Source organism: Rattus norvegicus, chromosome 1, assembly GCF_036323735.1.
Source record: "Rattus norvegicus strain BN/NHsdMcwi chromosome 1, GRCr8, whole genome shotgun sequence".
In the NCBI taxonomy this organism is placed as follows: domain Eukaryota; kingdom Metazoa; phylum Chordata; class Mammalia; order Rodentia; family Muridae; genus Rattus; species Rattus norvegicus.
Window position 1 is genome coordinate 94,504,134 of NC_086019.1, and position 27,292 is coordinate 94,531,425.

General features: G+C 46.1%; 1 protein-coding gene across 13 annotated transcripts; it reads left to right on the forward strand.

Annotated features, from left to right (window-relative positions):
* Nucleotides 1-210: 210 nt before the first annotated feature.
* Zfp382 (zinc finger protein 382) lies at nucleotides 211-24,183 on the forward strand. Of its 13 annotated transcripts, XR_010063130.1 has the most exons (7): nucleotides 827-1,077; nucleotides 3,079-3,155; nucleotides 6,124-6,250; nucleotides 6,896-6,988; nucleotides 10,426-11,824; nucleotides 15,857-17,630; nucleotides 18,144-18,220. XR_010063130.1 is itself a non-coding variant. In XM_063280994.1 (6 exons), exons 2-6 carry the CDS (start codon nucleotides 3,136-3,138, stop codon nucleotides 15,912-15,914), a joined length of 1,725 nt encoding a protein of 574 aa, XP_063137064.1. In that variant the 5' UTR covers nucleotides 211-417; nucleotides 3,079-3,135; the 3' UTR covers nucleotides 15,915-17,818. The 13 variants fall into 13 exon arrangements, 12 of the variants coding, with proteins under 12 accessions (XP_063137064.1, XP_063137073.1, XP_063137052.1 ...); XM_063280994.1 differs by lacking the exons at nucleotides 827-1,077; nucleotides 18,144-18,220 and adding an exon at nucleotides 211-417 and having other exon boundaries at nucleotides 6,096-6,250; nucleotides 15,857-17,818; XM_063281003.1 differs by lacking the exons at nucleotides 827-1,077; nucleotides 18,144-18,220 and adding an exon at nucleotides 285-417 and having other exon boundaries at nucleotides 15,857-17,818.
* Nucleotides 24,184-27,292: the final 3,109 nt, after the last annotated feature.

Here is a 27,292-nt window from a genome sequence, read left to right on the forward strand (position 1 = left end):
AAAATCATACAATCGGGATTAAGTAGCAGTTTCAGATGTAACATTGATAGGTCCAAAATAGAACCAGTGTGGTTTTTTCCATAGAATGACGAATAAATGCATCATATCAGATATAGATCCTTGGAAAAACCATTAATGACTCATAACTTCTAAAACAATCTTTGGAATCCTATTCTTAGAACCTCAATACTCCATCGTCGCTTCCACTTCAATCTGGAGGGAACTCCCATTGGAGGTCTCCATACAAGGCTGTTTAGGTTTCAAATACCAACTTCCCCCTTAATAGCCATATCACTCCATGCTGTGCAGTGTGGCTATGTGGTGAACAGCAGAGGCAGTGAGAGAAGTCGCAGCACACATTCCAAGGAATCCTGGAGCTTTTCATTGCCATCCCTGAACCCTCTCCTCCCTCCCGGGGTAAGAGACACCTTAATGTATTCTCTGAATTACCCATGGGAAAGACCTTGTGTGCAGACTGAACAAGAACGCAACAGAGGCCACCCCTCGCGTTATTCGACGGGCACAAGAAGATGGCCTGCACATAAATCTCAGCCTAGGATTGACAAAATGAAATCCTACCAAACCCAAACGAAGTCAAAAGGGTTGGGCGCTACATCGGTCCCATTAGTATTAATGCATAGTGCTGTTACAAGATCAGTTGGTCGCAGTAAGGGATGGCAAACCGCCTGGTCCTGTTCAGTCACCAAAACCTAATCAGAGTCAGTTTCAGAGCTCTCCTCTGGGCACACCCCATACTGACGCAGCCACGCACTCTGGCGCGCGGCCACAGACCCTCGCGAGCAGCTGACTCCCACCGGCGGCAGCCAAGGGGACGCTGGTGCAAGCGCAGGGACGAGGGAGAGGCGCGCAACAACTAACGGGTCGCCCCGGAGGCTCCTGGGAGAGCGAGCCCCTGGCGAGTGTGCGCAGGCGCAGACGGCTGAGCCGCGGCTGGGCGGTGAGAGGCGTTAGGAGAAGCTGAGGACCGCAGTGGATGCTCCCCATCTCCGGGGCGACGGAGAGAGCGAATCCAGATGGGGAGACCTGGAAGGAAACCGAAAGGCCGATTCGGGCCTGGTAATTTTAAGAGGCTGGGCGGACGGAGAGGGGAGAAGAATGTTAAAGAAGCAGGATCTGGACACTCTATGGTAGCACCGGGCCTCAGGCGTGGCCCGTAGGCGTGACCCTGACGACGACTGCCGGTGACCTGAGGGCACAAGGGTAGTTTTCATGCTAAGTGCGAGGAAGCTCTGTGGCTGGGAGCAGGTCCCTGGTCATCACAGCGTTGCTTGTGAGAATGTGGGGTGCATGTTGGGATTTGGCCCCCTCAACTCATCCTGATTATTTGGGGGGGAGGGGGCAGATCGATAACTGGATTGCTATCTCCTTGGATGTGAAAGACGGATGGTGGGGTTTTGCTTAGGGTTACTGCGGCATGGGTCTATTTTTAGATAAGGTGTGACTCCACTATTGGAGACAGGAGAATTGAAAGTGATTTGTGGATGTGATGGTGAGTGACTTTGCCTGGAATTCTGTCTTTTTCTGTCGTCGTGAATGACATGAAGCAATAGGTTGGTTTTCTGAAGGATGTTTGAAAGATTATGGCTAAGCACATGTGGTTGTTCTGTTATTCCTCATGATTTTGTGTCTGTATGTTTTTGGATCCCTCCCCCCAAAACAGGGTTTCTCTGTGTAGCCCTGGCTGTCCTGGAACTCGATTTGTAGACCAGGCTGGCCTCGAACTTAGAGATCTGCCTGTCCTTGCCCCTTGCCCTCTGGCCATGCCCTCTGCCCCCTGCCCCCTGCTGTGATTAAAGGCGCGTACCATGACCACCTGGCTTGTAGTACGGGTAATATTTAAATGACTGAGGTATGCTGCATGATCACGTCTGTGTAATTTTTTTAGACAGGTTCAAGTTGCCTCTGAACTCATTCATGGCCCAGGATGGCCTAAAACTTGTCAGTGATCCCCATGCTTTAACCTCCCAACTGCTGGGATTCCATGTGGTGTGTGCACATTTGATTATCAGATTAGTACCAGCAAGCCTACTTGGAAAAAAAAAGATACTAATGTTGAAATGGAGTAGATAATGTTTTCATAATTCCCAATGGTGAGGCCAATAACCTCGAAGCAGGATGTTAAATAAAAAGTTTGGAAATGAAAGGCGTTGCATGGGAGCCTGCAGGAAGAGTAGCACTTGCAACCCATAAATATCATGTTCACATCTACGGAAGTGGATTTTTCTGTTCCTAAAATTATGAAAAAGAGGGTGCTGGAGAGATGGCTCAACGGTTAAGAGCACTGACTGCTCTTCCAGAGGTCCTGAGTTCAAATCCCAGCAACCAATGGTGGCTCACAACCATCTGTAAAGAGATCCAATGCCCTCTTCTGGTGTGTATATATAATAAATAAATAAATCTTTAAAAAAAATTATGAAAAAGAAAAGTACACTTTCACTTCTTTTTTTTTTTTTTTTTCTTTTTTTTCGGAGCTGGGGACCGAACCCAGGGCCTTGCGCTTGCTAGGCAAGCGCTCTACCACTGAGCTAAATCCCCAACCCCACACTTTCACTTCTAAGACCAGTCTCATTCTTGGTAATTAAAATAACCATGGCAACCAGAATATCCACTGTAGCAGTCAGCACTTCATTTGTACGTAACCAAATGGGAATCCCTCAATGTACATCGGGTGACGGTGTGAGTCAGTGGAAAGAGCACGAAGAAGCCCTGGTTTGGGCAGTGCTAAGCACAGTGCCCAGAGTCTTGCTTATGCTAGCAAATGCTGTGCCCCTGAGTCACATGCTCAGAACTGTCCTGTCAACTTGAACCCATGGGGAATTTAAGAGAGCAAAACAAAATGTTGCGTTTGCAAGCTACAGCAGGTTCCACGGAATCCATCCTAGCTCAGCAAGGCACTGGGCCTCTGGTTTTTGTCTTGTTTCCACACAAACTCTCGCCCTGGGTGTAGGCATGTGCAGAAAGGGAGGGAGGGTCTGCAGATCTAATTGAGCTATCCAAGAGACCTGATTTGAGCATGTTCTTCCTGGCTCCTTCTGTCCTCCGTCTCTCCCTTTATAGGACTCTTCCCGTTTCCAGAAGAGGAGCCCAGACGACGACGAGGCTCGTCTCTCGCACATGTCAGAGCCATGTCTAAGGTGAGGTACTATTCGATGTCTTTCCTTTCAGGAAACAGGAATGTTTGCTTAGCAGTGTTCCTTCAGAGGCCTGGATAGTGGGATCTGCTTCCACGATACGGTTTTCAGATCAGGGCCAGGGTCTCTAAGCCAGGCTGGACCAGTGACACTGAGCTATAATATTAAGGGAGGCTCCGCCCCAGTTTTTCTCTCATATAAGGCGCCTGCCTCACTGATTGCAGCCCCAGTACCTAACAGACAGATTGCAGCCTTCCCCAGCTTTGCCTTCTACTTATGGCCATTTTCACACAGTGACCTCTTACATTGTTCGTCGTCTTCTCTCCTCTTCTTCCGGGATTACTGCTGTATTGGAAATGCTTTGTCTTGATTCAAAGAGAAATAAATTATTGATTGCACTTCAATGAATCCAGTTTGTCTTGACACTGATTTGAGATCTAAGTTGTGAGTGCTCAAGGAGCAGACATGGGTAGGAGCGTAAATTACTAGGTCCTGGGATTAGCTTGTGGGAAGCATCGTCCAGGCTGTGAGGTTCTCATTTGAATACGAACTAGTACAGAAAACTGAGGTTGTGGAGCTGGCCCTGGTGGCGATGCACACCTGGAATCCCAGAGTCTGGGGGACGGGGAAAAGGATCCTGATTTGATGCGAGGGTTACAAAGTGAGACCTTGTCTCAGAAACAATAGGAAACAGATTGTGTGTGCCTCCTCTCTGATTCTTAAAGTTTTTTTTTGTTTTGTTTTGTTTAGATTTATTTATGTGTGTGGATGGTGTGTGTGTGGAGGGGTGGCATCTGTTGAAGCCAGACGAGGTCAGCAAATTCCCTGGACCTGATGCTCATGGCTGACTATAGTCTTGTGCAAGAGAAGCGAACGCCCTTAGCTGCTGACCCCAGATAGCAGTGAATAAATTGGAAATGTAATCAGTTCGTTTTTAATTATTAAAATTTTTTGTTAGATTTGTTTTTGAGCCAGGATCTTTCTATGTAGCCGCGGCTGTGCTGGAACTCACTATGTAGACCAGACTGGCTTACACACACACATCCACCTACCTTGGCCTGCCAGTGCTAGGATTAAAGGCGTGTGCCACAATGCCCCACCCGGTCCATTTTTTAAACTGTGTTATTTTTATTATTTATGTATATGTGTATGTGCATGTTTGAGCGGCACATGTGTGCGCCGTATGGGTATGGGTACTGTTGGAGGAAGAGAAAGGTATTGTAGGTCAGGAACTATAGTTAGGCAGCCGTGCACGGGAGCTGGGAACCAAGCCCAGCACTTCTGAAACAGCACTGAGTACTCTTCACCCCTAAGCCGACCTTCTCTCCAGGCCCTGTCAGTTCATCTGTAAGAGCAGTGCTTCAAGGGGAAACGTTCAGAGTTTAGAGTCCGTGCCGCGCTCACTGGCTGCCTTTGTAGCCCTTGCTTCTTTGCTCTCAGAGAGCATTTCCCAGCATGCTCTGCCTTTGGCTGTTTCTTGAATTTACTAAGTGGTTTTCCTCCCATGAACTTTTACTTACTTGAATTTTATTTACTTTTTTATTTTATTGAGACAGTCTGACGATGTAGCCTTGGCTGGCTTGGCGCTCACTCTGTAGACCAGGCTGACTTTGAACTCACAGACCCATCTGCCTCTGCCTTCTGAGTGCTAAGATTAAAGATGGCCCACGAGGGGCTGGAGAGATAAGGGCACTGACTGCTCTTCCAGAGGTCCTGAGTTCAATTCCTAGGAACACATGGTGGGATCCGATGCCCTCTTCCGGTGTGTCTGAAGACAGAGGCAGTGTGCTCATAGAAATAAAATAAATAAGTAAATCTTTGAAAAAAGAACAAGCTGTCCCATGAATTTTTAAAAGCCAGTGCCCTTTCTTCCTACTGTGCAGATTTATTCTAAGTTCAAAGCCTTGTATCTTCAATGACGCTTCAGGCTACAGAATGAAAGTGGTCTTTGTTTCGTGATGCATTTCCTGCACATCCGTCCCTCACTGTGTCCATGGTCCATGCAGTGAATACTTCCATATGCCTCTCCCCAGAACTGCTCATGAGAACAGTCTTTCACTTTGGCCCAGCAGTCAACCGTCTGCATTCAGGACAGAACTGTGTGCTCTAAGATCATTTAGCATGAGATTACAGAGTAAATGCTCCTGGGTGTACTTTTAGAATGTGTGTGTGTGTGTGTGTGTGTGTGTGTGTGTGTGTGTGTAGCAGAAATAGCACAGTTAAGGGACTGGAGACGTGGCTCGGTGATAGTACTAGTTGCTAATGTCACAGTAGTGACATTAATCCTTTAATCCCAATGACCTTTAATTCCAATGCTCAGAGGCAGAGGCAGGGCCAGCCTGGTCTACATGGTGAGTTCCAAGACAGCCAGAGCTACATAGAGACCCAGCCTCAACCCTCCTCCCTGGCAGAAAGACCACTGGCTGCTCTTGCAGAGGACTTAGTTTAGTTCCCAGCACCCACATCGGGGCTCCCAACTGCCTACAACTGGAGTTCCAGGGGACCTGACACCCTCTTCTGGCCTCAGACACTGCATCCATGTGGTGCACAGACTCTCCAGGTGAATCCTTACCCACATAAAATATTTTTTAAAAATCTTTTTAAGGGTTCGGTCCCCGGGGCTGGAGAGATGGCTCAGAAGTTAAGAGCACTGACTGCTCTTCCAGAGGTCCTGAGTTCAATTCCCAGCAACCACATGGTGGCTCACAACCATCTGTAATGGGCTCCGATGCCCTCTTCTGGTGTGTCTGAAGACAGTGACAGTGTATTCATATATATAAATAAATAAATCTTTAAAAAAAAAAAAAAGGGTTCGGTCCCCGGCTCCAAAAAAAAAATCTTTTTAAAAGACAAAATTATAAAAGTATAAAAGTTAGTTCAGTCACTGATCGTTGCCAGATTCGTCTCCAACATTTAGTTCTAACCCGTTTCCAATAACTTCAGGATGAACTGCCACAGTGTGCCCTTACAGGGACCAGTGTCATTCAAGGACGTGACTGTGGACTTCACCCAGGAGGAGTGGCAGCGATTGGACCCTGCCCAGAAGGCCCTCTACAGGGACGTGATGCTGGAAAACTACTGTCATTTCATCTCGGTGGGTAAGTGTCACTATGCCCTCCCGAGGGTCCTGGAACCAGCCTCTCGTGTTTGTCCAGTGTTACATATGACAGGGTCTTTCTATGTTAACCTATCTATGCCGGGGCTTGCTATGTAGACCAGGCTAGCCTTGAACTCATGTAGATGTTCCTGCCTCTGTCTCAAGAGTGCTAGGATTAAAGGTGTGCACTATTGACCCTGGTCCAGTATGAGTTTTTAAAGATTTATTTAATATATATGGGTGTTTTGCCTGTACATATGTATATATGTACGTGTGTGTGTGTGTGTGTGTGTGTGTGTGTGTGTGTGTATGAATCACATGTGTGTTTGATGTCTGCAGAGGCCAGAGTGGGTATTGGATCCCTAGAACTGGAGTTACAGATGGTTGTGCATGGCCATGTGATGCTAGGAATTGAACCTGGGTCCTCTGGAAGAGCAACGTGTTTTTAACTGCTGTGCTCTCTCTCCAGCCCCAGAGTGTGTGATTATTGGCATTAATTTGTCCCATCTACCACAGTGAAGTTGTGTCTATCTCAGTACTTTGGAGTCCCAGCATCTTAAAACAAGTCTCTCCTTCCTCTCCCTCCCTCCCTCCTTCCTTCCTTCCTTCTCTCCTTCCTTCCTTCCTTCCTCATTTTCTTTATCAGGATTTCACATAACAAAACCTGACATGATCCGCAAGTTGGAGCAAGGAGAGGAGCTGTGGACAGAGCGAATGTTCCCAAGTCAGAGCTATCTGGGTAAGTCATAGCTATAAAGGTGGGGGAGGCTGGGGACGGCTCAGGGATGGAGCACATGACACAGGCAAGGGCTCTACTGCTTCATAAGAAGACGAAAGTCCAATGGGGCTGCGGAGTGGGTAGCTCACAGCCGTTAAAGCCCAAAGTAAAAAAATCCTCTGGGTGTTGGGTCTCAGGTGTCTGACAGTGTTGAATATTTAGGGCATGTTTTTTAGAATTGGCGTAAAGTAATTTACCGGCTTTAATGTTTAGAGTTCAGTGTATAGTTCAGAGGTCACATTTTTGTGCAGCCATCACCGCTGTCCAGGCTCCAAAACACTTCACATTTCAAATCTGAATCCCTGCCTGGTGAGGGGACCCACGCCTTTGATCCCAGCACTCAGAGCAGAAGCAGGCAGATGTCTGTGAGTTCGAGGTCTGCCTAGTCTACATGGAGAGTTCCAGGATAGCCAGGGCTACACAGAGGAAACCCTATCTCAAAAGGAAAACAAACAAACACCCTTGCACCCTTTTAACAGCAACGTGAAATTACCCACGCTCCCCGGCATCCGTCATTGTAGCTTCTCTCTCTGTGATTTATCTCATTAGGACTTGTGTGGCAATGGATCACATGGTGTGTATCCCTCTTGTGTCTGTGGTATTTCATCTCATGCCTGTTCTCTGTGCTCATGTATGTTGCAGCATCTCAGAGTTCCTTGTTTTAAGGCCGATTAATACGATACGAGTCCGTTTTGGCTCCTCCTCAGACTCCTCCTTGGGCTCCTGCTTTGGTCTTTGGGTTATTGGCATCTTTGGCTTCTGTGAGTGACGCTGCCGTGTGCACGGCTGCACACACATCAGCTTTTGACTGCTTTGGGTGTACTCAGTTAGACTTGCTGGCTCGTGTAGTAACTTCACATTTAGTTTCTGAGAGATCTGTCGCCAAGCTGTTGTCACACAGCAGCACCGTTTGCCATTCCCTCCACAGTGCACAGTGCTTCCGGGTTCTGCGTGCTTTTACTAGGACGTATTGTGGTCTGCATTTTCCCGTAGTGTATACAAACTTCTGTTTGCTTGTTTGTTAGCTTGGCGAGACAGTGTCTCACTGTGTAGCCCTGGCTGTCCTAGAACTCACTATATAGGCCAGACTGGTCTCCGACTCCCAGAGGTCCGCCTGCCTCTGCCTCCAGAATGCTGGGTCAAAGGCCTGAACAGCACAGCTGGCTCACAAGTGAATATTTAAAAGTCTGAGATCTGTGGTTGCGTTTCATACATTTAAAATCTGAATCTTCGTTTTGAGTATCACTTTCCAGTCAGTCTTTTCCTTGTTTGCCCAGTGTTTATAGAGATGCTGCCTTCTATTACCTTACTGTGAACCTCCTTCAGGCTTTCTGGATATGGGGGACATAGAGGTCTGACACACTGCGCTCAGATTCTGACAACTGTATAAACCCATGCCTTCCTCATCCCAGTCAAGACAAAGAGCATGTCCATAACTCAGTTCCCCTAAGTCTCTTCCAAGACATCGCCTCCCACTAGGTGACCGACTGTTACTGGGATTACCATTGTCATGTGTCCCGCGCGCGACTTTTCGCTGGCAAGAAGCACGCGGACATTTAGAAATCCTTACTGTGACCACTTTATTAATCTTAGAAGAGGAAAAGCCACGCCGCGCCAACATGGCGCGCTTATAAAACCCTAGTGTGGCGCACCCACACCTGATTGGTTGTTACCCATGATCTCATAGGGCACGCCCCGGAGTGGGCAAAGACCTGGCACGAAGGCACTCTTGTACATGTGCACAGTTAACTTCCTGAAAGGGGGGCCGGCTGGCGCGGCGAAGGCTGGCGCCATCTAGTAATGGCGGAGGCTATCCTAGCCTACCACGTGGGGCGCAGTGGAAGCCAGCGCCATCTAGTGGTGGCAAATGTTATTGCGGCCCTCTACAGTCATGATTTTTTTCTTCCACCCAACTTCGTAGTCAAGAGATCCATACATGGTTTTAGATGCTGAAGTCATTTGCGGGTTTGTTTTGTTTTGTTTTGTCTGTCTTACAAAATGAGGTGGAGGGCAGTTCAGAAGGGCACCTCTGGCCTCCACCACCCTCGGGTGCATGGCTGTAACACACCCCCACCCCACCCCCATAAAATGTACTTGTGAAGTAGAAAAATTTTACGTCTATATTTGAAATGTGTTTTCATTTCTTCTTGAGTTTGTGTGTCTGTGTGTGCATGTTCATGCATGTGGGCATGATACAGACACAGGCAATCATAGACATACAGACTGGAAACACATCTCTCACAACTTTCATTCTAAGGATGTTAGCCAGGACTCAGTAAAATACAGTAGAACACCCACTTTTCCTGCACAGTGCGTATCTGCTTTGTTATGCGAAAACACTTCTGATGCTATGGATGGAACCCAGAGCACTTTATGTGTGCCAGTGCGTTACCGCTGAAGTTCCTCCTCTGTGTGATCTAGCCAGGTGGATGGATGTCTGAAGAGGCATCTGGTAACCATCAGTTAAAACTGTTCCCTTCCAAAGAGCTTTTTGTTTCTTCACAGCACAGGCGACTCTTTTGGTTCCTGAGTTCTTTAAGTGTCCCCGGTAGGGTCTGGGAGACCTAAGTTACCTGTAGGAGTTGGAGAGGAATGGGAACTTTGTAGCATAGGTGGACAGTGGGATGAAGAGACTGAGAATGGAGGCAGGATACAGCAGCAGGCTCAAGGGAATGGAGGACAAGACAGATGGGGGCAAAGGAAGAAGTGAAATGATGGGGTGGGAGAGGCCCTGCAGGCCAGTGTGCAGTAAAGGGATGGGACGGTGGAGTGCTTCCTTTCACAGCCAAAGTTCCTATGGGAGGAACAGCACCAAAGAGAACAGAGAGAGGCCCGTGACCCCAGCCCGTGAGAGGTGGACCCAGGAGGATCAGTAAATAAAACTCTGGCTGCCAGGCTGCCAGGGCTCCAGGGTGGGAGGAGAGAACCAGTTCCCACACATTGTCCTCTGACCTCTCTATACACATGCGTGTGCACATGTGACGCGTGTGTGTGTGCACACACATATAATTTAAGGCTGTGCTAGATAATCTTGTGTCAGCATGACACAAGCTAGAGTTATGGGGGGGTGGGGATGGGGGACTCAAATAAGAAAATTCCTCTGTAAGATCATGTTGTAGAGAGGCCTGTGAAACATGTTAACTAGTGATTGCTGGGGGAGGGCCTGGCCCATTGTGGTCATTTATTGTTGGCCTGAGAGACTGGGAACTTTTCTGACATTTATATAATGTATCATTATAGAACATAAGATTCAATCTATCCTTTTGGAAACCATAATAATGAGACATCATAGGTTCCTTCAATATCTATATCTACTGCATTTATGTATATATACATCATACACATATATATACTTGGACTATTGCCAGCTAATTATATATATCTAACTTCTCTTCTAGAAGATGAAGAGGTTTTGGTGAAGTTCAGAGACTACCAAGACAAGCCTCCTACATCAATTGTGATCATCAACCACAAGAAGCTAATTAAGGAGAGGAACAATGTTTATGAGAAAACACTAGGCAATAACCATATTATTTCCAAAACACTGTTTGAGTATAAATCTGATGGGAAAGTTTTGAAAAACATCTCAGACTTCATCAGTAGAGATATAAACCCTGTAATGGGGACGCTGGGTGACAGCAGTGAGTGGGAGGAATCAGTCCTGACTTCAGAGCAGGAGAAAACTCATCCTGTCCCAACTCTCTATAAACAAATCGGAAGGAATCTGAGCTCCAGCCTGGAGCTCGCTCAGCACCAGAAGACCCAGATTCCGGAGCAGAGGTTTGAATGTGATGAATGTGACAGCTCCTTCCTCATGACAGAAGTGGCATTTCCACATGACAGAGCTCACAGAGGGGTCAGGGACTTCAACTGCAGTAAAGATGAAATTGCTTTTTTTGAGAAGTCAGACCTTGGTATTCACCCACATAATCTTATGGAAAAGAAATGTTCTACATACAACAAATATGGGAAACTCCTTTGCAGAAAGTCAGTTTTTGTTATGCACCCCAGATCTCAGGTGGACGAGAGGCCCTTCCAGTGTCCTTACTGTGGGAACAGTTTTAGAAGGAAGTCCTACCTTATCGAGCATCAGAGGATCCACACAGGTGAGAAGCCCTATATTTGCAGTCAGTGCGGGAAAGCTTTCCGTCAGAAGACGGCTCTGACGCTCCATGAAAAAACACACACAGACGGGAAGCCCTACCTCTGTGTGGACTGTGGGAAGTCCTTCCGCCAGAAGGCCACCCTCACCAGGCACCACAAAACGCACACGGGGGAGAAAGCCTACGAATGCACTCAGTGTGGAAGTGCCTTTGGGAAAAAGTCCTACCTCATCGACCATCAGAGGACTCACACAGGGGAGAAACCCTATCAGTGCGCTGAGTGTGGGAAGGCGTTTATCCAGAAGACAACGCTCACAGTGCACCAGAGGACTCACACAGGGGAGAAGCCCTACATGTGCAGCGAGTGTGGGAAGTCCTTCTGCCAGAAGACGACCCTGACCCTCCATCAGCGGATCCACACTGGCGAGAAGCCCTACGTCTGCAGTGACTGTGGGAAGTCCTTCCGCCAGAAGGCTATCCTCACTGTGCACTACAGAATACACACAGGGGAAAAGTCCAACGGCTGTCCCCAGTGTGGTAAAGCCTTCAGTAGGAAGTCAAACCTCATCCGCCACCAGAAAACTCACACGGGAGAAAAACCCTATGAATGTCATGAGTGTGGAAAATTCTTTAGTTGTAAATCGAACCTCGTCGCCCACCAGAAAACTCACAAGGCAGAGACGGTGAGATTTCAGTGAGTGGAGTGCTTTCATTTATTTATTTATTTATTTATTTATTTATTTATTTATTTATTTATATTTTTGAGGCAGGGGTCTCATTATGTAGACTTGGCTGGCCCAGAACTTGGTGCATAGACCAGGCTGGTCTCAAACTTACAGAGATCCACCTGCCTTTGCCTCCCAAGTGCTGGGATTAAAGATACCGGCCACCACAGCTGGCAGATTTGGGGTGGTTTTCTGGTTTTTGGGTTTTTTGATACTGAGTGCTTTCAGGTTCCATTCCTTTCCAGTTCTATTCCTTCCGTTTACTACTTGGTAACACACACACACACACACACACACACACACACACACGCGCGCGCGCGCGCACACGCTCACGCGCACACACACACTACTGCATAAACTCAATGACAACCAAGTATTTGAAAATGAAGGCTTCATGTTTTAATCACTAGATTCAGGAGACTACACTGACCTCTGATTTATGCTGTAAATGTTCAGGTTTGCCTTTCAGTCTCAGGACATAGATTCCTCTGGAATCAGTAATAGACCATTGACCGAATGCAGCTTGTCCATGTGGCATAAAAGTCAGTTGTTGGGCTGGAGAGATGGCTCAGAGGTTAAGAGCACCCGACTGCTCTTCCAGAGGTCATGAGTTCAAGTCCCAGCAACCACATGGTGGCTCACAACCATCTGTAAAGAGATTCGATACCCTCTTCTGGTGTATCTGAAGACAGCTACAGTGTACTTATATATAATAAATAAATAAATCTTTAAAAAAAAAAAGTCAGTTGTTGCCCCCTCAAGTTTAACCACAGCTCCGACTTCTAAAAGTATAAGCCAGGTTCTACACGTTATTATTACCATTGTATTATTAGAAGATTGGAGTGTTTAGCCTATGTCCTTTCATACATAGCTTGTTCCACTCATCGTCTCTGGGACAGTCATGAGTGCGTGGGCAAAAGCCCATTTATCTTCATTTATATAGAATTCCATACAGTCGTATATCTCTCTTACCCATTCTGCTATTATTGGTAGACGTTTACACTGTTTATTGCTTACGGCCATAATAAAAAGGTACATATATACACTTTCCTGTGTATCTTCAAGGAGTGAAGTCACTGAGTGTTAGGGCACATGTGTATTCAGTCAGCTTTAGTAGGTAGAACCACGTAACTCAGAACTTCACATCATGAGATAAGTGTATTCCAAAGAGAAACCACTACAAATATTCCCAGCACGACAGTGTTCAAATGACAGAATTCTGGAGTGGATCAAGAGATGGTTCAGCAGTCAAAGGGAACTCACTGCTCTTGCAGAGGACTTGGGTTTAGTCCCCAACACCCACTTGGTGGCTTACAGCTGGCTGTAATGGCAGTTCCAGGGGACCTAGTCCTGTCCTGTCCTCTGCAAGAACTAGGCATGCATGAGGTTGTGCATACAAACAGTCAAGACTCATTGGCAGACCCGCACAGAAATCCCGTTAGAAGGGACCTCGAGCAATGCTACTGGGGAGATGGGACTGAGAAGAGAATGAATAAACAGGGGTGTTTAGCCACAGCCCAGGTCTTCATATCGTCATGTGACAAACTTGGGACGGCCTTCAGCTGCAGTTAACACCTTATTTGAAAACTATGAGAGAAACAGAAGCACTCAGCAGTTCCTTTGCTCAACACTGGAAAACCTGTAAGATTGTTGAAATTAGAGGTGGGTGGGGAAAATACAACTTTATCCAAGGCCTATAGATCTGACTACTCATACTCAAATGATTGTGTGTGTGTGTGTGTGTGTGTGTGTGTGTGTGTGTGTGTGTGTGTGAGAGAGAGAGGGAGAGAGAGAGAGAGAGGGAGGGAGAGAGATTTGTTTGTATGGTGTGTGTGAGAGTTTGTGCGGTATGTATGAGTATGAATGAGTATGTCAGTGTGTGTGTGTGTGTGTGTGTGTGTGTGTGAGAGAGAGAGAGAGAGAGAGAGAGAGAGAGAGAGAGTTGTTTGTATGGTGTGTGTGAGAGAGTTTGTGCGGTGTGTATGAGTATGAATGAGTATGTCAGTGTGTGTGTGTGTGTGTGTGTGTGTGTGTGTGTGTGTGTGTGTGTGTGAGAGAGAGAGAGAGAGAGTTGTTTGTATGGTGTGTGTGAGAGAGAGTTTGTGCGGTGTGTATGAATATGAATGAGTATGTCAGTGTGAGTGTGAGTGGGTGTGATATGTATCCCAGAGAACAACCTCAGTTCTCAGAAGTTGTCCATCTTGTTTTCTACCGATTGAAGTTCAGCAAGTGTCTGGCTGCCTGTCCAGTGAACCCTATCTTCTGCCTCTGCCTCCCTACCAGTGGGGATATCAGCTTGTGACACCACACTGGGATCTCATATGGTTTCTGGGAGGGAACGAAGGTCCTTAAACCTACCTGCATGGCAAGCACTTTACCAACTGAACTGTCTCCCCAACCCTCAGTATCCCAACTTTGTACAAAGTAAAGCTGGCTACTAAAGCCATGCCATGGTTAACGCAGAGGGAACAAGGCTGTCATGGAGTCCGTGAAGGGAAGCCAGATCAAATGACACAGTCCAGGGGCAGAGAGCACAAACCCGTCCTTCTCAGACACACTTTTGAATGTGTTAGAGAAAGTCTGGGTGGACTTTATAAGGCCGTCATAACTGTTAGCGCGCAGGCTGCTTGGGAGAGCTGATGCCGGTTTTGAGTCCCACCGTGAGGCGATGCTGTAGTTTGAATCTAAAGTGTCTGCCAAAGGCTCATGTGGTAAAGGTGTGGCTGCCAGCTAATGAGCTTTTGGGAAGTGATTAGCGCCTGGGGCACTCTAGCCTCATCAGTGGGTTACAAGCCTTGATGAAACCAATAGTAGGGTCATATTTGGAGGAAGTAGGCCACTGGAGGTTGATAGGAGAAGGCGTCGAGATGGGTGCTTTCCATAGGCCTATAGCATGGCATGCTGCTAAGAAATTATGCCAAGTAACACATCTAGTGTACGAGGTTGAGAGAGAGAGAGAGAATGAACAAGACAGATGGAGGGAGGCAGAGCAATCAGGTGGCACCTGGTGATGACAGTGGCAGATAATGACATAAGCTGTTGCTAGGCCCCTGAGGACAGTCCCTGGTAAAACACCTTGACTCTGGCCCCTTCTTCTGTCCGCCATCTTTCTACTCTGTCCACTGTGCGATGCGGAGCTGTCAGAGAGGTCTGTCCAGAAGCAGTGGAACCGCATGGCCCTCACCTGAAACTGTCAGCCAAAGTGTTCCCCCCAAAGTGTTCCTTTGTGCATTTTCTTTCTTTTTAAAATTGGATTTGTTGACGTCATTAAAAATACCTCAAAGTATGCCAGGCTGTGTGCCACGCACAGCCTGGCAGTGCTCTGCTTGGGGATTGATGATGGCCTGTGCAGTTGAGAGCGCTACTTATTTATTTATTTATTTATTTTTGCATTGATTTTTAGAGATTTTCGCCTTAAATAAATGCAAGGAGATTTTTTACTTGGATTAGTTGCTCCATTGTGTTGGTTGGGCAGCGGTGATATATGAAGCTGGTTCTAGAACCCATGCCCACTTCCCTACAGTCTTTGCAGGTTTTAGACACCTAACAGAGTGTTTGTGTGTCGCAGGACAATGAGCAGGGCATGAGATGGCCGAGATTTTATAACCAGGAAGTAGTTGTTCTTCCGTAGGTTAGAACCTGAAAGCTAGAGGGACCTCGATATCACAAGGCTGAGACTTTTATACGTTTCTGGCCTTCGTGCTGTGTCTGGTTTCATTCATTGTGATTGAGTATATAGAACTACTGATCAGTGATGGTTCCAGTGAGAGGGAGGGGAAGGCAGGTCTTCACACTCGAAGGCATGTAGCTTATGTAAATACCTAGCTGGACATTGGCCAGCCTACATGGTCATGCCTGATTTTTCTTTCAGTCCTCTAGCCCCGACCCCCAACATGCTGTTTCAAACAGGATGTCATATAGCCCAGGCTGGCTTCCATCTCACTATGTCATATAGTTCAGGGTGTTCTCGAACTCCTAATTCTCCTGCTGTCTCTCCCAAGTCTTGTGATTACAGATGTGTCACCATACTCAGCTTATAAGGTCATTCAGCCTTCGTGAGGATCTGCTCCATGGTGGCTGGAATAGGAACGGCCCCCATAGACTCCTGTGTTTGAATGCTTGGCCACGGGGAGGTGCACTACAAGAGGGGTGGCCTTGTCGGAGGAAATGTGTCACTGTGGAGGCATCTTTGAGGTCCCTCGTGCTCAAGCTACACGTCTTGTGGCACACGGTCTCCTGCTGCCTGCAGATGAAGATGCAGCTCGATCTCCAGCACCACGTGTGCATGGACACGCACGCCGTGCTTCCCGCATGACGGCAACGGACTGAAGCTCTGAACCGTAAGCCAGCCCTAATTCAGCGTTTCCTTTATCAGAGTCATGGCGTCTGCTCACAGCAGTAAACTCTAAGACAGGCTGCTATCATTTGAAGACTCATAAGACCCCCACCGAACACACCCTCATCACACTTATGGGGAGGGAGCTGCATATCATGCGGACGCAAGCTGCCTGCCGTCCTTAGCACTCAGGACAGCTCCACATGCTGCTGTCTCCAGTGCGAATGCGCAGGAAGTTTTGCTTGGTGAATGCTCCAAGCAGAAGCTCTCTGCAAGAACCCTCAGCCCACGAATCCATGTCAAGCCAGGCTAGTGGTGGTGATTTGAGATGCACCGATAAGCAGACTGGTTTGGGTGGTGGTGGGCCTTCCAGCCTGAAGATATGAGAGCTTTGCAGCCCAACTATACATTAACTCCATCTTTGATTATGGGTTCCTGGTGATATGTGTGAACAGATGTGCCCCTTTACTCTGTGTCCCCGTCTGTTAATGAACAGTGCGTCTTAGGCGTGACCTGTCTTGTGAGATGTTCTCCCAGTACTATCTGAGGTAACCAGGCTTCCACTGCCACACTTCACAAGAAATAAGAAACAGCACATATTTCTGGCCTCAGCTTTTGTCTCCAACATCTACCTCTGGGATGTTCAACCACTTGAAATAGTTAGCAGTTGATGGTCCTGAACTTTCCACCACCCTGGTGTATGAACAAGAGGAGATGCTCACTGGCTCTGCACAACCTCCTCCATATTGCTAAACGAGCTGCAAAGTGCCTCAGCCACCCTGGAAAACAAGTCGTCAATCTCTTAAAAAGTTAAAACAGTCATGGGCACTGTAGAGCCATGGCAGCTTCTAGGTAGGGGAGGAGCAAAACTTCTCCGGCCTCGTCACAGCCTAGGACAGCTGATCATTAAGAGAACAGATGGGACAGAAGAAATGGCTCAGCGGTTAAGAGCACTAACTGTTCTTCCAGAGGACCTGAGTTCAAATCTCAGTGATCACATAGTGGTTCCAGGACAGCCAGGGCTACACAGAGAAGCCCTGTCTTTGGAAAAAAAAAAAACTTTAAAAGTAAAAATTTCAATGGAAAAAACCAACCAAAGGATAAAACACACACTTCCCATGTGACCTGAAATTTCACTTGTATTTTCCATCCCTTGGATAAGTGAAAACATCTTCACCAGAGAGAATGCTAATGGGCAATGCCACAGATAGTTCCTCAAAATCTGAAAGGAGCCAAGAGCTCTTCGAGGGGTAAGTGTGCATACTGTGTCACACGAGCAAGATGGGCTGGCACCGCGAGACTATTGGAGTTCTCCAGTGTTCAACTCTGCTAATAAACTTCAAATGAATTAAGCTACAAGCAGAAGCTGTCTAAAGGTTACAAGTTGTGTGATTCCACTTACATGACATTCTGAAAACGGCAAAAACATCACAGGATTGGTGAGAGTTCACTGAGTATTTGGTGTGGGGAGGATCTTGGGGCAGAAGCAATGCATGAGGGTGTCCTTTGAGGTGTTGGAGTGCTTTCATGTTCTCACTGTGGTCAGATACAAAAATTTACACATGTATAAAATTACAAATAGAAGTGCAAAAATAAATTGCATTGTTTGTAAGTTTTCTAAAACAAATTCGAGATCTTTCCTATAGCCCCACAGCCACAGGACCTTGTGTCCCCACACACTCATGCTCTGCCAAAAAAAAAAAAGTAATTTCTGAATGGTTTGTTGTTTTCTCTGAAACAAGTTCTCTGTGAAGCCTTGGGTGAGCTGGGATTTTCCATGTAGCCCAAGCTAGACTTGAACTTGTGGTGATTGATCCTCCTGCCATGGCCTTGGGAGGATTGGGATATGGGTATGGGCACAATGGGCCTTGGACTCATGAATTATACATGCTGTGCATGCATGAAACATACTAGCCTTACCCATGTGATCTGATAGTCACTTTTTGTCTTAGTCACTATTCTGTTGCTGTGAAGACACACCAGACCTGAGAAACCCTGGAAAGGATTGGGGCTGGCTTACAGTTTCAGAGTGAGTCCATTTTCATCATGGTGGGGAGCATGGCAGCAGGCCACGATGCTGTGGAACTAGCAAAGAGCTACATCTGGGATCTGCAAGCAGAGAGTGGGGGAAGGTAGGGAAAGAGAGAGAGACAGACAGACACCTGGCTTCAAAAGCCCACCACCAATGACACACTTTCTCCAACAAGGCCATACCTCCTAATCCTCAAATAGCACCACTATGTGGTGACAAGAGAAATTGTGAACTATGCAAGTATTCTAATTCAAACCTCCACATTTTTCTTTGAATCAATTCAATCACACTGCAAGGAAGACATTGCATTTGGCCCTAGCTGCAACACCTGTCCATCTAATACGCCTTGAATGGTGGGCTTCATATCTGGGTTAGAGAGCACACCTGTGTGAGGTCATATACTAGGCCGTGGGGCAGTCTTTAAAAGAGAGCAGAGTGGTTGACCAAAGGCGTGCTCATTAGTGTACATGCAATCATTGGGAATGACATTGGGGGACAACCTGGTTTTGCCCTTGGTTTTGAGCAGTATTACTTGTGACATGAGTTACATGAATGAATTTGGGGGACAGGGAGATGGTTTTACTATCAAGCCTGAAGACCTGAGTTGGATTCCTGGGAACTGTACGATGGATGGAGAGAGCTGATCCATGCATGTTGTCCTCTTGACTTCCAGGAACATGCCCACACGCACATGCACCCACATACACAAGTATAGTTAAAATTCTTTTTTTTTTAAAAAGTCTGGTTAGTCAGGCATGGTGGCATACACAGCCCCCAGCACTCAGGAAGCAGAGGCAGGTGGATCTTAGTCAATTCAAGGCCAGCCTGGTCTACAAAGTGAGTTCCAGGACAGAGAAACCCCATCTTGGAACAAGAAAAAGTGTAGGGGTATTCTGCATTCTTGAGGATCATATTCTCTCCTGCAGCACATATCTTCTGAGAGTCTTTTAATGTACTTTGAGGCAAGGGCTCTCTCAGCAGCCCAGGCTGCCTTCAAAATAGTTATCCTTTTGCCTCAGGGTCTCAAGTTATGGTTTGAATATAAATGTCCTGACAGGTCCCTGGGTCTGCACACTAAGTTTCCACCATTTGCTGCATTTGGGACAGGGGGTTGTGGAACACTGAAGAGGGAACTAAGGAGAAGAGAGAAACGGTCTTCAGGGAGCATGCCACCATTTCTCAGCAAGAGTGAGACTAAACAGATCCACCACATCTCTCATTCTACAAAAGTTTACCGTTGCAGCTAGCCAAGGAACATTCACAGAGCCAGGGTTCAAGACTGCAGGACAAAGAAGGAAGGCAGCAAAAGACTAGGTTTCTGTGTGGCCCTCGGGATCCTGTTACGAACTCAGTAGACCAAGCCAGACTTACTGGCAGCCTTTTAAAAAATGCACAGGTAGACAATAAAAGGCCAGGTGTGGTGATTCATTTAATCCCGGTACTTCAGAGGCAGAGGGGTGTGCATCTCTATGAGTCTGAGTCCTGTTTGGTCTCCATAGGGAGTTCCAGGACAACCAGAACTATATAATTAAGAGACCAGTCTCAAAACCAAACAAAAATCAAGAATCAGTGTCTAGCCTGGCATTCATTCTACTGATACCTGGCGCATTTACTCAGGCACCGCAGACCAGGAGTCCCGAGGAAGACAAGCAATCCGTGTTCATTGGAAGTTGACTGTTTAGGCACCATTTTTAGTCTTCAGAGGCAAAAGCTGACTCCCCAACAGACTCCAAGCAAACTGGAAGTGCAGAAGTTCTGCCCCATGAACCCAGGCAGTATAAATACTAAGTCAAGGCAGCAGCATCCTATGTCGGAGGATCTCAAATCCATCACAGCCCACTTCACAAGTCATCGCGTCACTCCAAAGGCCCCTCATCAGAGCAGGTACCCAAGCCCAGCCACGCACTTAATCATGGTCTCGCCACACAATCGCACGCAAGTAGGCACACACAAACGCGAACTCCAGAATGGCGTTCCACTCTGGTAAGACCTCTGGGAACTCACGCCAGACTCAGACCCAAAATCAGCAGTTTGAACGTGGCCCTGTGGTCTGTGGGAAATGTAGTGCAAGGTCCGCAAAACCCGGCTGTCGGGAAGACGCGTATGGCCAGCGGTCCCGGGGACATTGCAGAGCCCCCTGGGATAGGTCGAACGCGCCACAACGCGCAGGCGCGCACATTAAATCAGGCTTCGAAGGTGAACCCGCGGGTCTTGTGCTTGTGAAGTGGGCCGGTAATGGAGCCTGGCTGGGAAAGCTGAAGGGGAAGGCTGGGTTAGGACAGACAAGGAAGGAAAACCCCGGGAGTATAGCGAGAGAGAGCCCAGGCCGTAGAGACAGCGAGCAGGGAGAATGTAGCGAGGGCGGGAGCCAAGGGCGCGTCTCCGGGAGGGAGGGAGGCGATCCCTGGGAGCGCTGGACTTAAGGTTTTTTGTTTTGTTTTGTTTTTTCTGGATTCTTCCCAAGGAGATTCCACTGTGTGTCTTTTTGAGCCTGTCCTTTATAGACAGTGTTTTAGAAAACGATTGTTAACCAAAATGGTAAGGGGGAAATGCGTGCGCCTCCGTTTTAAAGTGAGTCGATTTGTTTGACTGTTGTAGAGCTCTGAAGAAAAAGAGGGCTGGAGAAATGACTCAGCAGTGAAGAGCACTGACTGCTCTTCCAGAGATCCTGAGTTCAATTCCCAGCAACCACATGGTGGCTCACAACCATCTGTAATGGAATTTGATGCCCTCTTCTGGTGTGTCTGAAGATAGCTACAGTGTACTTATATAAATAAAATAAATAAATCTTTGGGGGGGGGGCGCGGCAGTTGGCATCTGGAGAGTTGGCTCCACTGTTAAGGGTACATACATGTTGCTCTTGCAGAGGACCTGGGTTCTGTTCCTGGAATCTACATGGCAGGTCACAGCTGTCTTTAATCTTCTGTCCTCTAAAGGTAATAATGCGAGGGCTTGCGTACATAGAGCACACAAACTACTCATGCGCATAATGTAAATAAATTTTAAAAGGAGGCAGTTGGATCAGGGCAAGTCATCCTCATCTACATAACAATTTTGAGGCTATCTTGGGCTGTATAAAACTATAACTCAAAAAGCAAAGAACTAATACCCATCTAGAAAATAAAATTAACCCCTACAGTAGGCAAATATAATAAATATAAAAGCTTATTTACAGACAAGAAACTAGGTGTTTTTTGTTTGTTTGTTTGTTTGTTTGTTTAAGATTATCTTCTCTGGGACATAGTGAACTAAAAACTAGAATCAGAATCGATGCCTCTTAAGAGATTATCACCAGATGTTCCCATATATTGTCATATATGGTGTGGTCTAATTAGGGAGCAGTCTGGAGGCTTATATTTTTTTAAAACCTACTTTAATAAGGGTTCTTAAACACTTCAACCTCCCTTACAGACCATTGGCCAAAGGTAGAGGAGGAAAATGGCTAAAAGGGCAAGAGGGATGTGGACCTGTTTAGAAGTAGTTCCTTGGGGCCATTCCAATTTTCTTCACCTGCAGTCGAGTCTATAAGCAAAACACCAGCAGCGTGAGGCTCAGCTAATTGGCATGAGTCCGCCAAATCGGCAAGAACCAGCTGGAACACCACCAGAAGTTCTGTGGTTTGTTTCTCTCTATGAAGTCACGACAGGTGAAGATCAGTGAGGAAAGCAGTGTAAACCAATGTAATATCATTGTCGTCATCAGTTTAGACCAGTGTCAGTGAAGACCAGCACGGAGTCGCAAGGTGAACCAATGCCAGACTGTTGACCATTGTCTATTGGGTTATTCTCTCTCCAAACATCACGTCCTTCACAAGTGTCTGCTCCAGAAGAATATCACATGACACAACTTGAGTCTCCAGTGAAACCAGAAATTCTCACTTCAGCTTCATAATCACAGTTTGTTTGGAGAGGGGGTGCAGCTTACCCTAGATCCATCAGGTTCTAAAAGCCTGCATCCTTGGATGTGGGAATGAAATAGCTCATGAGCACCCATTATTATACTTCTTTGGGATGTAAAAAGGAGACAAGAACTGTGGCCTTTAGTTCAGCTGTGAGCCGTGGAAGTTAGCCGTAAAGTGAGTGAGTTCTCACACACCCGCCTTCGCCCCTTCTTGGCTTTGCGGTTGTAGGTACTACCCTCCCCCTTTGCTGAAGACAGACTGGTTGTCTCTAGTTGCTCATTATATCCTGGTTTTAGATAGAGCATGATGGAAAGCAATGTGTGGCTTCCTGTTGTCGTCTGCTGTAGGCTTTTTCTTTTTCTTTATTTTGCTTTGTAACTGGGAAGTGGTTGGCTCTCGGTCTGCATGGCACACTGTTTTATAATTTTTGTTATTCTTTCCTAGAAGAAAAATGGAACTCAAGAGAGCTATTAATGAAGTTGAAGGAACAGGAAGATAGGTATTCGAGATCATCTGTACGCATTAACCACAGACAAGACATTTACCCTAGTGAACAGTCCTGTTAATTCCAAAGATCTACCCCCTAAACACGACACTCATGGAAATGTTGTAGAAAATGTCTCAGAATTAATCAACTGTAATCTAAACCCCGCAAGAAAGAGATTCGGTGAGTATGACGACTATGGGAAGTCACACCCGAATTCCATGCAAGACGTGGGACATCCTGACGTCAAACCCCACACTCAGATGGCGAGTGCTGCAGTCACCACGATGCACTTGTGCAGCCTAAGGAGCCTGTGACTGCAGCACAGGCATCTGAGCATAAGGTCTGCGAGAAGTAGACAGGGAAGCTCAGTGACACTCAGTAGACTGTACAGAGAAGAAAAGCCATCGATATATAACAAAGAGAAAATGGTGGCAAGTACTGAAAAACACATAATGCACTGAATGTGGGAAATCCTTCTGCAGGAAGTCAGTGTTGACTCTGCATGTGGCGGGTACACAGAGGAAAAGCCCTACCAATGTCATCAGTGTGGAAACGCATTTAGAAGGAAGTCCTATCTCATCAGCCATCAGAAAACTCACACGGGAGAAAAGCCCTTTGTTTGTAATGAGTGTGTCAAGTCCTTCTGCCTAATGACAGCCCTCACAGATCATCAGAGAACACACACAGGGGAAAAGTCGTATGAATGTCCACAGTGTCAGAATGCATTCCGACCGAAATCACCTTATTCGTCATCAGAGAACTCACACAGGAGAACAACCTGATGGCTATAATCACTGTGGCAAACCTTTCTGCCAAAAGACAATTATCTCCCTCTATCAGAGAATTCATACATGGGAGAAACCCTACATTTGTAAAGCATGTGGGAAATCTTTCCACCAAAAAGCGAACCTCAGTGTCCACCAGAGGACTCATACAGGGGAGAAGCCCTATGTGTGTAATGAATGTGGGACGTCCTTCTGCCAGAAAACAACTCTTGTGACACATCAGAGGACACATACAGGGGAGAAGTCTTACAAATGTCCTCATTGTGGGAAGGCCTTTAGGAACAAATCCTACCTCGCTGATCACCACAGAACCCACACAGGAAAGAAACCATATGAATGTAGTAAGTGTGGGAAATCATTCAGCCAGGAAAGAAAACCAAACAAACAAACACCTCTCAGTCTACACCAGAGGATTCATACTGGGGAGAAACCCTGTGTGTAACAAGTGTGGGAAGTCCTTTTGCCAAAAGGCAGCCCTCACTGTCCATTAGAAAATCCACACAGGGTGGAAGTCCTACAAGTGTCCTCAGTGTGGGAAAGCTCTTAGGAAGAAGTCCTACATCATCTGTCATCAGAGAACTCACACAGAGAGAAACCCTGTAAATGCAGTGAGTGTGCAAAGTGCTTCGGCCAGAGGACCAGTCTCATTGCTCATCCGAGAACTCACACTGGAGAGAAGCCCTATGCATGTAACAACTGTGGCAAGCCCTTTAGTTATAAGAGGAACCTCATTATCCTGAAAGGATTCATAGATAAAATATGGAAATACAATAAAAGAGAAAAGTGGTGTCTTTGTGAAGCCTTTACAATTACTGTAAATCTTTAGTATCATAAGAACATGCTTCCACACGTCGTAAGTTATTAAAGCCCCATGCCACTGCTTCCTAGTATCTGAAATAGTCATGGTCATTGCTGTTTTTGACTCTTCTGCCAGCTCTGCATATTTATTTACAAATGCTTCCAACTGGGCAGGATAGAGCAGACTTAACGCCAGCACTTGGACGGCAAAGACAGGAGGGTCACAAGGGTCACAGTTACAGAGCAGCTGACCTACATACCAGCTTTCAGGCCAGTTCAGACCTCATACATGAGCGAGACGTACGCAGAACAACAACAACAAAAAGGTATAACACATGTAGGAACAAGCTACAAAATGATTACCTGCATTACTTTCCATAAGAGAATAAAAGTGAACCTTGAGGCTCATTGCAGTCTATATTAGTAAGAGAAACTTGTTACTTTCCCTCTAAGTGCTTTTGCATACTCTTATATCTTAAGCATGTTTTATCATACATCCTGGTTTTTAACATTGTTTCACATTTTAAAGATGTGTCAGGGCATTCTTTTTAACATTCCATTTTAAGAATACATTTCAATCTTCTCTAATGGTGGATATGTTTAATGATATTGTCATAAAAATACCACTCTGCTCTGGTATATGCCTTTTGGTGTTTGTATATATGTATGCATTTCTGATTATTTAATACCAAACACTGAAATTTTTCTTCCCAATATATAGGCCTTTTTAGTTATGGGACATTTTGCAATGTATATCAGACCTTTCCCAAAATGATTTCATTCTTTTTTTTTTTTTTTCCGGTTCTTTTTTTCGGAGCTGGGGACCGAACCCAGGGCCTTGCGCTTCCTAGGCAAGCGCTCTACCACTGAGCTAAATCCCCAACCCCAAATGATTTCATTCTTAAGAGAGCTAAATATAAATCAATGTGAATCAAACCAAATCCAAACAGAAAAAAAATATTTTTGAGACAAAAAAAGAAATCTCATTACATGGTGCTGGCTGCCCTGGAGCTCTGTAGATCAAGCTGGCCTCAAACTCAGATCTGCCTGTCTCTGCCTCCCGAGTGCCGGGATTAAGAGTATATAGATCACAGGTTAAGAACACTGGGCTGCTCTTCAGAAGTCTTCAATTCCCAGCAACTGCATGGTGGCTTATAACCATCTGTCATGTTTGGTGCTGTCTTCTGGCCTGTAGGCACACATGCAGGCAGAACTCTAAATACATAATAAATCTTTACCAAAAAAAAAAAAAAAAAAAAGAGTGTATCCGTATGCCTAGCTCCAAACAGAATTCATTAACATCCATTCAAACTGGAAAATGTTCCATCCCAGCTCCCTCCCCTCCATCCCTTCCCCCACCCCCCACTTCCCCTCAGAAAATAGTAGTGCCACTGACACTGTCCAAAACGACATGTGTTCAGCTTCGGCTGCACCGCAGATTTATTGAGCTGGGGTATAAAAAAGCTACATCCCTGATTTTTTGCTACCTTAGGCAAATGAGGCATCTGACTACACATCACAGCCCTGTTCTGTCTTCCGGGCTTCTTCAGTCCCTTTTTTTTTTTTTTTTTTTTTTTTTTTTGGTTCTTTTTTTCGGAGCTGGGGACAGAAAGCAGGGCCTTGCGCTTCCTAGGTAAGCGCTCTACCACTGAGCTAAATCCCCAGCCCCCTCTTCAGTCCCTTTTAGCACATATCAAGGCGCTGGGCTCTTCTGGCCCAAAATTTCCAGACTGTTCCAGCACAGCTGCCTCCCTCCAACTCTGTAGCTACTTTGTTTTCTTAAAAGCAGCCCCGACCCCACCCCTTCGGTGTCTCTCTCTGCTCCAGCATCTTTGGGCATTCCCAATCATATCTGGCTGCTCTCGCTCTACCCTGAGAGACTTGACAGTTTCATATTTTCAGTAAACTTTCCTTCTTTATATCCATGGAGTGATGCATGAGTGGCTTCACCATACCTTCTTGTCGAGATAACATTTGCTGAAAATAAACTTTACAGGCGAGTCATGGTGGCACAAGCCTGAGGTTCCAAAAGTTGAGAAGTTGATGCAAAAGACTGCCCTGAGCTGGCCAGTTACATAGTATCTTGGTTTTGAGGCCCAGCTCAGAGGCTATTTTTGGTCTATGTAAATGCATAGTTTTGTTCAAGACCAGCATGGTCTTCAGAGTGAGTTCTAGAACAGTCAGGGCTATTCAAGAAAACCCTGTCTCAAACAAAACAAGAAAAAGTAAAAAACAAAAAGATGAAAAGATTTACAGTATTGTCTAGTTGTTTACAATTTCAAAAACAAAATCTGTGTCAGAACCTAACAATGAAAACTGCCTTGCAGATTTATACTTTCTAGTGAATTTAACTGTTTATATAATTGAATTAAACGCAGGTCTTCTAGGTGAAAGACGGTTTATGAATACAAAGTTACAAATCATAACAGCTTTGCCCATGAGACTGCAGTTATAGCAGGCTACACCAAGGCAAACCCTCTCTGCATTCCAACACACTTGGCTAAACGGTCCTGGGGACAGTGGAAATACATATCCTTGATCTTTTAAATTCAAGACAAAACTGTGAAAACATTGTAAGATTTCTGGGAAAGCCATACTTAGGTATATTTGGAACTCCATTTGCAGTTGACATTTATGTTACCTGCCAGTTTTCAAGTGTGACAGCCGCAACCTGACACTTCTCCTTAAAATATTTTGTATCTCTTCCCTCCTTACCTGAATGGAAGGAAATGTGTATGTGTGTGCCCATTCTTTCCTGAGTGTATATAGAGGCCTGATAGCCGTGAATGCTATATACATAGTTTTATCAGGATTGTTCCCAGAGCCTGGGCTGGCCAGTGAGCACTGAAATCCTGCCACCTTGACCTCCCAGTGTTGGGATCAGAAGTGTGTTCTACCACAAGCAGGCTTTTCTGTGAGTTCTGGGGATCTGGTCGCCAGGCTCGCACAGCTAACCTTTACCCTCCAGGCCAAACCAGAAATGGATATATTACACAAATGATATCAAATAGCCCACTAAACTTACATTCTCTTACAAATACTTTCTCCAATTATATCCGTATATATGTACATATACATGTACCAGTGTCTGCAACGGT

Coding starts and splice junctions, on each gene's coding strand:
- Zfp382 (XM_063280977.1), top strand. CDS start 1,035: ATGGGGAGACCTGGAAGGAAACCGAAAGGCCGATTCGGGCCTG. Junction 1,078..3,078: donor GAAAGGCCGATTCGGGCCTG/GTAATTTTAAGA, acceptor CTCCCTTTATAG/GACTCTTCCCGTTTCCAGAA. Junction 11,825..15,856: donor GCAGAGACGGTGAGATTTCA/GTGAGTGGAGTG, acceptor GTCTCTCCCAAG/TCTTGTGATTACAGATGTGT.